The sequence below is a fragment of the Halictus rubicundus genome, unplaced genomic scaffold (genome assembly GCF_050948215.1).
Source record: "Halictus rubicundus isolate RS-2024b unplaced genomic scaffold, iyHalRubi1_principal scaffold0344, whole genome shotgun sequence".
In the NCBI taxonomy this organism is placed as follows: domain Eukaryota; kingdom Metazoa; phylum Arthropoda; class Insecta; order Hymenoptera; family Halictidae; genus Halictus; species Halictus rubicundus.
Genome location: NW_027488885.1, coordinates 13,536 through 29,051, shown reverse-complemented (window position 1 = coordinate 29,051; position 15,516 = coordinate 13,536). Strand labels below are relative to the sequence as shown.

Genomic DNA, 15,516 nt, shown 5'->3' with positions numbered 1-15,516 from the left:
CTCTTCCCGAGAAGATTCAGTCGGAAAGACGATTGAAAAAAATTGTTCTTGCGATCAACACGAACGATGAACTTTATCGAACGACCTTTCGCTATACGCTGAAGCACGCGCGTGCACACGTTATATCGTTATAATAGAACGAGTATTACTCTATTTTTAACATACATATATCTTGCGTTTCATCTATATCCGCCGGGTTACTTTTCACATTGTTGCCTAGATCAAGCATACTTGTTCGGACTACAAGAAGTGTAAAGTTTTACATCTCCGTATTCTCCTCGGTCTCTTCGTCAACTTTCGGCAACATGTAAACACTAGGAATCGACGGCACGTGATCCTCGAGCTTCAGAATCGGCTTGCAGTCTCTAGTGACGTCTACCTGATTGAAACAGTCCTTTAAGATATTGATTTCGTTCTCGTGGGCGAACAGACTGGTAGGTGGATCTGTTCCGCATATGTCGTTCTCGTCGTTGCCGTTCCTGTGGCACAGGTTGCCAGACGGAAATTGTCACGAGGTCAACGCGAAAGGATCCGTTGACAGCTCGTCCACACTTGGACTGGCTTTGATCGGCTCCGGTTTTTCCACCTGATGGCTGAGCCTATGGACGATCTCATCATGGAGGATGTTGAAGCACATCGCGGTGATTGCGATCCCAGACATTATGTAGCAGGAGCAAAACCAAATGGTTACGTTCCTCGACTCGTAAAGATTCTGACGGGGGTAGGAACCGGGAACCATATCGCCGAACCCAATCGTGCTCATGCTCATGAAGCAGAAGTAGCTTGCATCTGCGATCAAATAAGAAACAAGACGGTTAAATGCACAATATAACCCTTTCATTGCTGGCGTAATCTTAAATGAAAATCTATCGGTTCTTCAATCCAAGTGCCTTCCGATTCTAGATTTAAGGGGGTATTTTGGTTTTGAACTTTCGAAGAATCCATTTTCTTTAATCCTTAACATTAGGATTACGAAGCGTTAAAATGGGATACTTTACAATACTTTATAAAAATAGCAAGAATTTATCTATTAAATTTTGAGCCATTATTACAATAATATATGCCCAAAGAAATAAGTTTGTTGAACAAATTCTCATAGTTGCATCGGTACAATCTCAATAATTGTACATTATTAATATTACAACTGAATATATTAAAAATACAATTCAATTCAATTCTATCGAATATTCATTTCAGATAAATCGTCTAAATACACAAATGTTTATATCATTAAGGGCGAAGGGTAGTCACGTGTTTGGTATGTGTCGTGGTTTGGATGTTAAATAGAGAATTCACCCAATATACCAATAAACATTTATTAAATGAACAACAAAAACTTAACGACGTAACAAGCAACAACAAATGAAATAACAATGAAACAACTGACCTTACAGACTGACCTGAACTAACTGACCTTACAGACTGACCTGAACTAACTGACCTTACAGACTGACCTGAACTAACTGACCTTACAGACTGACCTGAACTAACTGACCTTACAGACTGACCTGAACTAACTGACCTTACAGACTGACCTCTTCATCCGTCAGAATCCGTGCTTATATCTAGTCCCCCGCGCCTCCAGAAATTTCCTTCGAACAAGGAAACTTCTGGAGTGGGGATGTCGCTTCCTGTACGTGCCCCTTGGAGAAAGTTCGTGTCCTTGCACCGAACATCCGTGTCCTGGCGAAAGTCAAGGGTTGGCGGCCAAATGTGCACGCCAAGGAAAAACCCCGAACCTGGTCGCCAAATGTGCACCCCAGGTAGGAAAAGACTTCCGGCGACTAAGTGTGCGCTCGGGAAGAGCTTGGGCCTGGCGACCAAGTGCGTCCAAGGTCCCAGCCTGCAAACGACGCTCCTACCTGGGTCCGATGAACCCTTCTCCAAGGGGTCCGCCACATCACCCCCCTACCAGTGCCAACGACCCTAATAAACGAGATAATATATATACCTATATTCTACACTATTGCTGTATTCTACCGTGAATATAAATCAAAGTACTAACCCTAACCTACAATAATACAAACTTAACCACTACTGTTGGGTAACTACCTAAATACAGAATAACGAATAGAGTATATACAGAAACTCTTATTTCTAAAAAGCGGCCTGGTACCTATCCGGAAATCGAACGCGCCTACCGCTGCGAGTTGTAAATCGCGCATCCGTTGGCGCTTGATCTCGATTGTTGACTCTACTTCTATTTTCGGTATAAACAATAATTTCGCTGTGAGGTACCTGACTATGGGGGCTTTGCTCAATATTGCTATTATTGTCATCGTCAGCCAATACAAACGCAGGTTTAATCCTGTCGATGGAAACCGTTACTCGTTTTCCACCGATATCTATTACGAAAGTTTTGTCGCCACGTTGCAGTACTTTATATGGGCCATCATATGTTGGATATAATGAGCTTTTTAACGCATCGTGCCGCAGGAACACATATGGGACAGTATCCAATTCTTTAAAAATGAATGTTTTGCGCTCGCCGTGTCGAATCACTGGGGAAGGTCTCACTTTCGACATTCGTCTCCGAAACTCTTCAACCCATACCGACGATGCTTCAATCCTGGACGAAACGAAAAATTCGCCAGGTAACCTGATACCTGTCCCATAAACCATTTCTGCGGCCGTTGCTCCCAAATCCTCTTTAACACTTGACCGTACACCGAGCAGGACCACAGGTAAGGTCTCTACCCAATCATCGGTCGCGTGGCATTTTATTGCTGTCTTAAGCTGACGATGAAACCTTTCCACCATACCATTTGCTTGCGGATGGTAGGCGGTCGTTCTAAGGTGGTCTGTCCCTATTATCTGTGCGAGCTCTTTAAACAGGTGCGACTCGAATTGGCGTCCCTGATCTGTTGTAATTCTCAAAGGTACCCCAAAACGTGCAATCCATGTACTAATAAAAACGCTCGCAACGGTTTTCGCGTCGATTTCTGCAATCGGTACGGCTTCCGGCCACCGCGAAAAACGATCGATCATAGTAAAAATATACCTAAAACCGCGACAATAGGGTAATGGACCAACTAAATCTATATGTACATGTTCGAATCTGCTGCCGGTGGTGTCGAAATTTCCAACCGGAGCGGACACATGTCTTGATACTTTCGCGCGTTGGCACTGGATACAACAACGCGCCCATTTTCTGCAGTCGACGTTAACCGATGGCCAAACGAACCGTCGCGAAACTAATTTCTGCGTCGTCCTAATCCCGGGATGCGACATCCCGTGCAGCGCATCAAAAATGCTGCGTCTCAAACAATTAGGAACGTACGGTCTGACCCATCCGTTAGCAACGTCGCATACTAAATAAACATTTTGGTCCGGAAAATATATTTTGTTCAACTGAAGGGATGTTGAATTTGTATTAAGCATTTCTGTTAATTCAAGATCGCTCTCTTGCTCTTTTGCTAAAACACTATGATCGGGAATTGCTGTAATTGCCTCTATCCTCGACAATGCATCTGCAACACTGTTGTCTATACCTATAATATGTAATATCCGCGTAGTGAATTGTCCAATAAAGTCTAAATATCTAAATTGTCGAGGTGAACATTTATCCAAATTCTGTTGAAAGGCGAACGTAAGAGGCTTGTGATCGGTAAACAAAATGAAATTTCGGCCTTCTATAAAATGCTTAAATCTTTTTACCGCTATGTAAGCTGCCAGCAATTCTCGATCATATGCACTGTACTTTTTCTGTGCTTCCGTAAGGGATTTTGCGCTGAATGCCAATGGTTGCCAAATTTTGTCAACCTTCTGCTGAATCACTGCTCCAACAGCAACGTCCGATGCATCTACCACGATGCTAATCGGTGCCCCTGGAGCAGGATGCACTAGCAAAGTTGCATCAGCAAGAGTCGTCTTAGCTAATGCAAATGCTTTTTCACTTTCGCTAGACCAGGCTATAGTTTCCGAACTTCTCTTTGATCCCTTCAGTAAATTATTTAATGGATGCAAAATGTTTGCTACGTTTGGTATGAAACGGCGATAGAAATTAATCATACCCAGGAATCTACGTAGCTCTTTAATTGTTTGCGGACGCGGGAATTTGTTAATGCTATCGACCCGTTCAGCCATCGGTTTGACGCCTTCCTTATTCACCGAATACCCCAGGAATGATATTTCCTCGACCCCGAAAATGCATTTTCCGGGGTTAATAACGACACCGTATTCTAAAAACCGGTCAAATAAAATTCTCAAATGTTTTTCGTGTTCCTGGTCGTTATTCGATGCAATAAGGAAATCGTCGACATACGCGTAAACAAAATCTAAATCGCGTATGATTCCGTCTACGAAACGCTGACACGTTTGCGCCGCGTTTCTCAACCCGAATGGCGTAACTAGAAATTCAAATAACCCGAATGGCGTCGCGATTGCCGTTTTTTCCACGTCCTGCGTCGCGACAGGAATCTGATGATACGCCCGAACTAGATCGATTTTCGAAAAAACTGACTTCCCGTGAAGTCTCTGCCCGAAATCTTCGATGTGTGGAGGCGTATATCTATCTGGTACGGTTCTCGCGTTTAGTGCCCGGTAGTCGCCGCACGGACGCAATGTCCCGTCCTTTTTTAAAACTACGTGTAACGGCGAGGCCCATGGGCTTTTGGAGGGACGGATAATGCCTTGCCGAAGCATGAGGTCAAATTCCGCCCTCACCTCTTTCAAACGATCCGGTGCCAATCGTCGTGGCTTACAATAAACCGGCGGTCCCGACGTTGTCTCGATATAATGTTCCACGTTGTGTCTTACCGCTTTTCTCCTGAAGACCGGCGGTCGGGTCAACTCTGGATATTCCCTGAGTAGACCGTGGTACCTCGAATCCCCGGTGATGGTCCTTATTGTCGGCTCGCTCCCTGGTGCTGGTGCTCCTGCCACGAACAATGACGTTGTCGCGTCGATCAAACGTCGATGTCGTGGATCCACCAGTAGGTTGTAATGTGCCAGGAAGTCCATTCCTATGATCGGGGTTTCCACATCCGCGATCACGAAATCCCATAGGAACTCCCGACGTAGCGAGAAACTCAATCGCATGGCCATGGTACCATACGTCTTGATTCTCGACCCATTTGCGGCACAAAGTTCATACGTGTCTTCTTTCACGCGCCGGTCCACACCTGAACGCGGGAAAACACACAAATCCGCACCAGTGTCTATCAAGAAACGTGTCTTCGTAATGGAGTCCTTTACAAATATCCGGCCGCTCTTAGGACCACCGCACGCAGCCGCCTCAGATGACGACGGTCCCGTTAGTTTTCCTGCCAATTGCAGGGTTTGATGCAACGGTGTGCGTCCTTTCCAAACTTGAAATGGTACTTGCATAGCCATTTATCGGTTTTCATTTTCTCGCGGATGGAAGATCGTGAGGAACTCCTTTGTCTTCTTGGGAAAAATTTCTTTCGCTCCCTGTCCCGTCCACGGGACAATGCATTAATCTGCATTTGCATTTCCTGCATTTTTGCTAGGAGCATCTTCATATCCGCGTTGTTTCCCTCGTGCTCCGACACTGTTGCCACCTTGTTCCTTCCAGGTTGGATCTCGTGGACCTTGTCTGCTATGGCAGCCAACGCGTCACCTGACGTTTCCTTAGTTGCCGCCAATACTTGTTGTGTCCAGACAGGAAGACGATTCTTCCATATCTCGGTCAGGAATTCGTCATTGACCGAGGTGCCCACCAACTTCTTGATGTGCCTCCAAAATTGTGTTGGAGTCCTGTCACCAATTTCTTCGGCTTCTAAAAGTTTACGAACTCTTGTGCCGTCTGAGTCGGACAACCTCTTGATCAATGCTGTTTTTATTTGCTCATATTTGTCCTCGGCGGGAGGTTTGCAAATAATGTCTTCGACCTCTTCCGAGTATTTCAAGTCCAGTTGCGAAACCACGTAACCGAACTTCACCTCGTCCTTGGTTATTCCTCCGATCAAGAACTGGGATTCCAGGTGGTTGAACCAAAGTGCAACTTTTTCCGGCCAGAACGGCGGAATCCGCATCGTTGTGACGATCGCGGACGTCGTCTCACGACCCGTAGATCCCGAAGAGTTGTTCCGTGGATCCGTCATCGTTCGCTTGTTACGGACCGTATTCGCGCAAGAAACAAAAAATAATATACGTGCACAAACACGGGGTCACCAATTTGGTATGTGTCGTGGTTTGGATGTTAGATAGAGAATTCACCCAATATACCAATAAACATTTATTAAATGAACAACAAAAACTTAACGACGTAACAAGCAACAACAAATGAAATAACAATGAAACAACTGACCTTACAGACTGACCTGAACTAACTGACCTTACAGACTGACCTGAACTAACTGACCTTACAGACTGACCTGAACTAACTGACCTTACAGACTGACCTCTTCATCCGTCAGAATCCGTGCTTATATCTAGTCCCCCGCGCCTCCAGAAATTTCCTTCGAACAAGGAAACTTCTGGAGTGGGGATGTCGCTTCCTGTACGTGCCCCTTGGAGAAAGTTCGTGTCCTTGCACCGAACATCCGTGTCCTGGCGAAAGTCAAGGGTTGGCGGCCAAATGTGCACGCCAAGGAAAAACCCCGAACCTGGTCGCCAAATGTGCACCCCAGGTAGGAAAAGACTTCCGGCGACTAAGTGTGCGCTCGGGAAGAGCTTGGGCCTGGCGACCAAGTGCGTCCAAGGTCCCAGCCTGCAAACGACGCTCCTACCTGGGTCCGATGAACCCTTCTCCAAGGGGTCCGCCACACGTGACTTTTTCAGAGTCAGCAGGTCGGTAACTGCTGTATAATTTCCGTTCACAGTCTTCAGACACAGACTTAAGATCCGTTTTGGTTTGATCCGACGGGTCGTTGTCACATGTTTTGCTCTGCATTATCGATATGTATTATGAATTCTGACGCCAGAAACGTGTTTCAAGTTTTTGGCTTTATTTCGCAGAGAATCAAGACAAAAAATAGCTCAATTTGTTTCTGGAGATATTTTCTAGCGTGCGCTACTCTCGATTTCCTCCAGAAAACTAATCCAATGGCATAAAAATGCTTGGATTGCACGGCATGTACATTGTGCGGTTTTTGGTCTACTTCTAATATTTATATTGCCAAATATCTGCATAGTTTCGTCCGTTCATGACCAGAGCGTTAGATTGAACACTCCTCTTTAGAGTGAGCCCTTCCCCAGTGAAAAATATTCTCATATAAGGACGAAAAGTTGAGACACGTAAAATCATGTTCCGCCTAATTTTGTCGGTAACGTAGTCACTCTACCTCATTGTGAATTACGGAGTCTTGGCTCTTAATAGTTACACATTAAATAATGATATTAAACGCGGAGAAATATTACAAAAATCAAAATTGAAAATTCCTCCATTTTGTAAATAATCAAGATTTTCAATTTATTTTGATTCGGACTTAGTCACATTTATGTGTACTGATTAAATATAATTCATCATTTTTTGGTTTTCAACCAACAGAAGCAAAAGGACCAGAATCATGGCAACGCTCAACAAATATTTTCTAAAACATACTTCATAAAAATGTATATAACTCGTCATTTTTATTGTTTTTGATTAAAAAAAAAAAAAACAATTTATGTACTTCAAATACCCATAAATGTGTGCGCAAAATCGTAATGTAAAAAGTATAATAGTTCTGCTGAAAAAATTTCTTCCAAAAATAAGTTAATTTTGGGATTTTTCTAAAAAAGTTTGGCCTCATTTTCTAGAAACATTTTACAGGTATCAAAATCTCAATTTTGTAAAAATTGGACTCTTTTTGTTACTGATTTTCAACACACAATATTGCTATTAAAATAAAGGACCACAGTGTAATGTCCCTATAAATATATGGGAGAGAAAAATTTTCCCACGATAGTATGACATGATCGTTGAGACATTACTAATGTAATGACAAAACTTTATTGGTTTTACTTATTTTTTCATGAGATTTTCACCACTATATTTGTGACATTTTTCTGAACATAAAGAGGCCAAACTTAATACGATTTGGATCATATTTATTTGTTTAATTGACGATGTAGCATAAGCTCGATTATCCGAACCGATGCTATCTGAATTCTTTATCGTCCGCATTCAATCAGTAAATCAGTAAATATTTCATCAGGTAATCGTTTTTAATTGGAATATACTAATCTCTATGAAAATTAGAAATTCACTTCCGTGGTAGGTAAGGCACGTTAAATAATTTTTGACATTTTCTGATGCATATCGTTGACTATATATCCCTTTTGAGGCAATGCGTTTCGTTCGGGAAAAATCGGGATTCTCTTTTGCAACGTACCCACAAAGGACCAGTCGTCCAACTTGTGCAGAGTAAAAGCGCCTGCCACAATGTAGCACAGTATTGCACCGAGACAAATGCTGATTGGTGCGAGTATAGTAACGTTTGGCCTGTCACCGGAGCCAAGACTCGACACTTCGTCCTTTGGGCTGGCCACTGTGCTCGTGAACGTTGACGCATTTGCGCGGACATAAAAGGGCTCCTGTAACTGCAATTGCTGTTGCTGCTGAGCCACTTCTTCCTGCTGCCTTTTCTTCCTCATTCGTCTCTCCTTCTCCTGGGCCCATGTCAATTTAAAAGCAATTTTAAGATCGATCTACCAAGAAAGTGCCTTCACTTTCCCGCACTGTTTTGCAATATTCCTTTCCAAATTGATCTTATCAAGATCAACATGGAAAGATAAACTTTGTGTACACGGATTTGCAAATAAAAAAATACACAAATTATTCGAGGATTACATACATCTAGAGACGCCAAAGGAAGGGTTATACTTGAGGATTGTTTCGTGAAATTTCGATCGAACAAATTCTTCTATGCTTCTATTATTATCATTATTCAGTTTTTCAATATGGAAAATATTTTCATTTACGACGTCATCTCTTTCATCTCGACGTCAGCAACAATTCTATTATGTCCAAAACGTGTGGTGCCATTTAAAAAAGTCAAGGTGACCTTTACTTTTTTACGTAAACAGCATTTTTTTAGATTTAAGAATATGCGGACGTGTAACTCGCCAAGTATTGACAAACTTTTGTCTAAAAACATTTTTTAATTGCACTATCGGAAATGCCTAAAAAATGGTGACATAACTTAACGGGGGGACCCTGTATATATGTATATTGATCAAAATAATATATGTATGAATATGATGTAGGTACCTTTTTAACATTACGTAAATAATAAGTGTTGTATTTCATGTATTTTAAAATATTTAATCTCTCATTTGCTCTACTTATCAGTTATTGTTCCTCTGAGAAATATAACTCCACTTTCCTGCTGTACCACAGTTTACATTCACTCTGTATAATAGTGAAGATATTCATATTTTACCGTGCAAGAGAAATGTATCGCTTTTCGGTCTCATGAGGATTGAACATCATACATCTTTTCATGCATCAGTACCTACAGTCAGTCAAAAAAGTCTCCGTACACCGTACAAGAATTTATTTAATGTTGCACAATTTTAAAGGAAATGGTAATAAATAAATAATTCTTGCGTTATTATGTTCACAAACGTAACATTTATTAACAGTGCAAAAAAGCTATATTACATTTATTTGTTAACAAATAAACAAAGGAAAAAGTAAAACTCAACGAAAACGAGGTCAAAAAAGTCTCTGTACATGTAACACTATTATTCATAATTTGTTAATTAGTGATCAGTTGGGCCGCCTTTTAATTTTATAATTTCTTGCATCCTCTTTGGCATTGTTTGAACTAATTTTTGTATTGTACTTGGCTGAATATTTTCCCATTCCAACAATATATTAGATTTTAGGTCTTCCTTGTTTTTTATTGTGTATTTTTTCAAATTTCTTTTTATTTCTCCCCACAAATGTTCGATTGCATTAATGTCGGGAGATTGTGGAGGTGTATGCAGCTGTTTCGGGACATTGTATAATACCCATTCCTTTACTTTCTTAGCCATGTGCTTAGGGTCGTTATCCTGCTGGAAGATAAACGACTCTTCAAGATGTAATTTTCTGGCACTGTTTTTTAAATTTTCTTTCAAAATGTTCAAATATTCATGCTGATCCATTATACCGTCAATAAAGACTAAATTTCCCACCCCTGCTACACTCATACACCCCCACACCATCACGCTGCCGCCTCCTTATTTAAACGATGGGAGTTTTTTGAGTTTCATCTGTTCATTTGGTTTTCTCCACACTTTAACATTTCCCTCCGAAGTAAAAATAGTGAATTTACATTCATCACTAAATATAACATTATTCCAAAAGCTTTGATCCTTATTAACGTGTGCCTTTGCAAATTCAAAACGTTTTCTTTTATTAACTTTACTTACGAACGGTGTTCTCCTGGCTGTACGACTATTGTATCCAGCTTTTCTCATAACATTTCGAATAGTTTCAGACACTACTTTTATATTATAGTCATTTTCTATCATACTGGCCAATATTGGTGCACTCGTTTGTGGATCACAACGAATTGTTCGTAGGATTGCACGTTTATGATTAGTATCTAATTTTTGTGGTCGACCTGTACGTTGTAAACTTTGAATAGATTTAGTTTTTGCGTATTTCTCAAGAATATATTGTACCGAAGAATGTGTCCTTTTTACTATTTGACCTATTTTTCTAATGGATAATGAATCTTCTCTTAATTTTATAATTAAATCTTTGGTCGCAAGTGGTACTTCCATTTCGGAGAAATTTTTTCGCGAAAACGTCTTTTATTCTTGCTAACAGCCAAGCAACTAAATTATACTTGACCATAGAGTGTTTCCTTGAGAGTTATTTGTAAACATTCAGCTGAACCGTTAACAAAGGAAATAAATTTACACGCTCACAGTCTCTGTACGGAGACTTTTTTGACCTCATTTTTGTTATGCTCGTCATTTTCGTTCGTTTATTTGTTAACAAATGCATGTAACATCTTTTAGTTTGCACTAATAATTAATGTTATATTTCTGAATATAATAACGAAAGAATTATTTATTTATTACCATTTCCTTTAAAATTATGCAACTTTAAATAAATTCTTGTACGGTGTACGGAGACTTTTTTGACTGACTGTATATACATATGCCTAAGGAATTTACGTGTGCAAGACTCTCCACTATTTTCTTTTTTTTCACGATCGTTTTGAATTCCTCTAAAATTAATAGGTTATCACATTGTTTTACTAAAACTTCCAATAATTTCTAATAATCTTTAAATTGTAATATATTCATTTATAAACAGCAAATATATTTCCTTGTCCTTTCGTTCCTGTACGAGTGCAGAGTTCATGCAAAATCTGTATCTATTTGGGATACAAATGACTTCCACCTATCAAGACATTGTTAATTGTAAGAGAGCAACAAAGCAAAGAGCAATATATGTATTGTATATGTATGAAAAGTAAAAAATCTTTAATCAATGCTCGTTTGAATTCGAATAATATGGAACTTCCAGAGTTTAGATTCGGGACAATGTAATAGTTAATTGTACCTGTAGTATAGATGTGTTTCATTTGACATTTTACGAGAAATATTCTATCAATTAATGTTTCTTCGCTCACCTCCATTCTTCTTTCATCGTAGCAACAATAGCCGCAATTCGAACAAAGGCAGCAGCAAAGAGCATGTGTAAAGACACCTCTGGCACATCTGGATAACAGACCTCCGGCGCTCGATAGGTAAACCACAGTCAACGGGATCCCGAGGCTGGCGTAACCCATGGTCGCGATTTTACCCCACGTGGATTTCGGCGTTATGCTACCGCAACCTGGAGAAAGATCATTAAGTATTTAGATAGGGTAAGTATTGCCGAAATTACGTTAGGTTTCCCAAGTAAGTACACACTGAATGGAAAGTGTGTTTTTATTCAAGTGAAGCTTGAGTAGCTTCCAAAGTGAAACTTTTTAAGTTTTCAATGAACTTCATCAGTTTATTAAAGAGTCGAAACGCCTTTCACGTCTTTAACCCTTAAAATATCAATTATCTGGTAGCCTTTCAAGCGTTGAATTTTTTAAAAGAGATACTTCAGGTCTAAATTCTTAAAGCGTTTTTTTCAGTTTCAAAGTACAGCGGTACCAGAAGGCATAATTGAACAGTAAATTTCCAATTTTCGATAAGTTGTCGATATTTAAACTATTATATTTTCGTAAAAAGAAATCGTATAACAATAAACCGTGGATAATGCTGATGCTTTTATAACCCATCAATCATTTTTCTCAGATGTGGTGCATGATGTAGTGGGTGGAAAACTGAAGACACGGTTTTTCTCGAAAATATTATAAATTGAAACTTAGTAAAGTGTAAACTATACAGATTGAAAAGTTCATGCACGTTTTTATACAGGGTGTTTTACATAACTCGAGCATCTAAAATATCTCGCTTGTTTTTTATGATAGAAAAAAATGTCAACGGAAAACATTAGTTGCTTCAGGGGGACAAATATTACGATAAGCAACAAAATGTGTTCAAGGTTATATTTTTTGAGATTTCAAGATCATCGAAGTTTTTTTCAATGGAATGATATATTTTTAGTATCGCTATATGATATCCGAGGTCAAGACGAATCCAACGACCTGTAATATTATCACCTTCACGTGACGTCGAGTACGAAAAATTCATAAAAGTAGGACACTTGACCTAAATAGTGAAACAACGATGACATGTCCCCTAGGGTTTCACGAAATGTTCTTGAACTTTGACTATTGACTGTAAACACGCTTACAATAAATTGTAAACACTGATACAAATTCTTCTCCTTATGATGACTGATATCAGTACGTTTAAGAAATTCTTCGGGATTTATTTGATTGTGAAAGATAACGTTACTTCTCTGAAACGATAGTGTACAGTGATGCAGAAAAGATAGAGATGATTTTAGTTTATGGGTGAGGCTAAAAGTAACTCAGTACAATCATCTCAACTGTACGCAGAAAGATACCCTGAGAGAAATCATCGTCCTCGACAAAGTTTTGACCGCATTGTTCAATTGTTTTGTAGAACAGGGAGTGTTAAACCACTAAACAGAAGACGAGCAAAGCCTGCTACTGGAGAAGGTGCCGAAACTTTTGTATTGGCTACAGTCAATATTGATCCTACTACAAGTTGTCGAAAAATTGGACGTTCTTAGGCATTTGCAAAGCAAGTGTGTCCCGAATATTGCAACGTCATTTTCATCCATACCATATTTCCTTACATCAGGAGCTTGGTGGCAATGACTTTGAGAATCGTGTTGCTTTTTGTACATGGACATTGCAGCAAATACAAAGAAATGAACATTTCTTTTATGACGTTCTCTTTACTGACGAAGCTACTTTTTCTAACCATGGACAACTGAATACACATAATATGCATTATTGGTGCATTGAAAACCCGAAATTACTTCGACAAGTTGTACACCAGCGTCTATGGAGTGTAAATGTGTGGTGTATAATCGTTGGTGATAACAAACTCAAGGTTCACGCGGAGGTGATAATATTACAGGTCGTTGAATTCGTCTTGACCTTGGCTATCATATAGCGATAATAAAAATATATAATTCCATTTAAAAAAACATCGATGACCTTGAAATCTCAAAAAATATAACCTTCAACAATTTTTTTTGCCTATTATAATATTTGCCCCTCTGAACCAACTAATGTGTTTTCCTCTGCAATTTTTTCTGTCATAAAAAACAAGCGAGATACTTTAGATGTTCGAGTTAGGTGAGACATCCTGTATATGAATTTATAAAAAAACATTTCAATACTTTTATTCTACTGTGTTTTTGGTCACGCGTTTTTGGTCTAATAATGACAATGATATTTATGACCAAAAATGCAAATTAAATACACTATCAGAATCTGATTTGATTTTGAGGGATCAATGAACATGGAAGGAACAACGGGAGAAAAGTGGAGGGAAGAGAATGACAAAACCGTTAGATAAAAATTAATTATCTTTAATATATATAAAATGAATTGTAATAAATGAATGATAATAAATTAACAACAAATATTAATTACAAAAAGTTACTTATCACTGAAACAACGATCATTATTACAGTGATTTCAAGATGCGATTATCATTTCTTTTATTGACCAGTGAGACAATCAAAATGCATAACTAGGCAACGCCTTCAAATGGAGTGCCGTTAGTCCCTCTTATTATTATCTATCGTTAATTTATTATTATTTATTTATTATAGTTTATTTTTACATATTTTTTTCACTTCTCTTCTTTCGTTTTTCCGTTTTTGTTGCAATTTTGCGACAGTGGTCCAGTGAACGAAAACTTTGTTTATTTAACGTAAAAAAATTATTATTAAATTTTTTATTTAAAAAATTAATTCTAATTAACTATTTCAGATTTTCCTATATTATTTATGATATATCCTTAAAAAATTTCACCTGAAACATTAAATAATCGTAACTTCCGCGCGATTCATTCTTGGAAATTCTGAAAGTTGATTTTTAAACTTACATTGCACCCAAGGGTCTCAAAGTTAGATCAGTATTACACCTTGCCAAAATGATTAGTGTCACATCGATGTCTCTTAAAGGATTTTTTGTATTCCTGCATAAATGAAAAATGAGCGCAACGCAACGTGGCTTCCGGTTAGTCTATATTACTTACTGTTAAACAACATTTGTGAAAAATTCATTTTGCCAGTTAATAGTTTAAGCTATTTGTAATAACCCATATAACTTATAGACCCCTAAGTATTCAATTATAGGCGGAGTAATTACATAACTATTGCTCTGAAAACTGATGAATTCCCAGGAGAAAAAAGGTTATTTCCCAGGCGTGTATCTCCGAAAAAAAATTTAATATTAGGCTATTCAAAAACAATTTTTTTTTTCATAAAAATCAAAAATTTGTCTGTGCGGCGCATTGTAGCCGGTTTAGAAAAAAATATATATATATAAATGACATTTAACATTTCGCGAAAATGAAAATGCGAAGGAAGGAGGCCCTTACGAGGGAGGAGGGACGGAATCAGAAAAAGGAGAGTGGCGAATCGATTGGTCTGACGCCGCTAAAGATAATGGATCGCCTATTGGAATTGCTCTGGACCGTGCATGATAGCGGTTTCGAGTCCATTGCCAATGGAATTGTACTCGCGAAAACCTCGCGGAACTGCACGGAAGCCTATTCGTCAATGTCGTTCCGCCTTATCGTTCACAACGGTGTGACTCTTTTCGTATCCGTTATCTGTTACCATTTGTTAGAACCTACGGTAGATTGTCAGCTCGAGTTTTATTAGTCGAAGAGCAATAATGTGTAGAGCAAAAATGAAACTAGAAATCCGTAAATAGTTCGATTCACGAATGCTTCTTAGGGGAAGTCTTATTACAATGCCCCTCTCCCTGATGCTGAATTCTATTAGGTGTGTATTCAAGAACGCATTAACATACGTTTAAATTATAATTGTGTTTATTAAGTATTTAGTAAACACAGAATAGGGAATCAATTTTTAAGTACCACTTAAGAAAGGTACGTTTGTTTAAAGATGTATAGTGAATCCAAAAAGTATTTGGTCACAAATACAACACATATAATAGTCCCTAAACCAGAGCT

General features: G+C 39.0%; 1 protein-coding gene across 1 annotated transcript; it reads right to left on the bottom strand.

The window, feature by feature from the left end:
- Positions 1-506: 506 nt before the first annotated feature.
- Positions 507-12,622, bottom strand: LOC143364218 (uncharacterized). The gene is made up of 5 exons (XM_076804676.1): positions 12,555-12,622; positions 12,029-12,150; positions 11,523-11,728; positions 8,280-8,556; positions 507-789 (listed from the first exon to the last, which is right to left on the bottom strand). Exons 1-5 carry the CDS (start codon positions 12,620-12,622, stop codon positions 509-511), a joined length of 954 nt encoding a protein of 317 aa, XP_076660791.1. The 3' UTR covers positions 507-508.
- Positions 12,623-15,516: the final 2,894 nt, after the last annotated feature.

What these genes read in the sequence shown, in the direction of transcription:
- LOC143364218 (XM_076804676.1), bottom strand. Translation starts at nt 12,622, where the DNA reads ATGTCATCGTTGTTTCACTATTTAGGTCAAGTGTCCTACTTTTATGAA. An exon ending in TTATGCCTTCTGGTACCGCT is followed by an intron (nt 11,729 to 12,028) that starts GTACTTTGAAAC and finishes ATCTTTCTCCAG; the next exon opens with GTTGCGGTAGCATAACGCCG. An exon ending in GGACGACTGGTCCTTTGTGG is followed by an intron (nt 790 to 8,279) that starts GTACGTTGCAAA and finishes ATTTGATCGCAG; the next exon opens with ATGCAAGCTACTTCTGCTTC.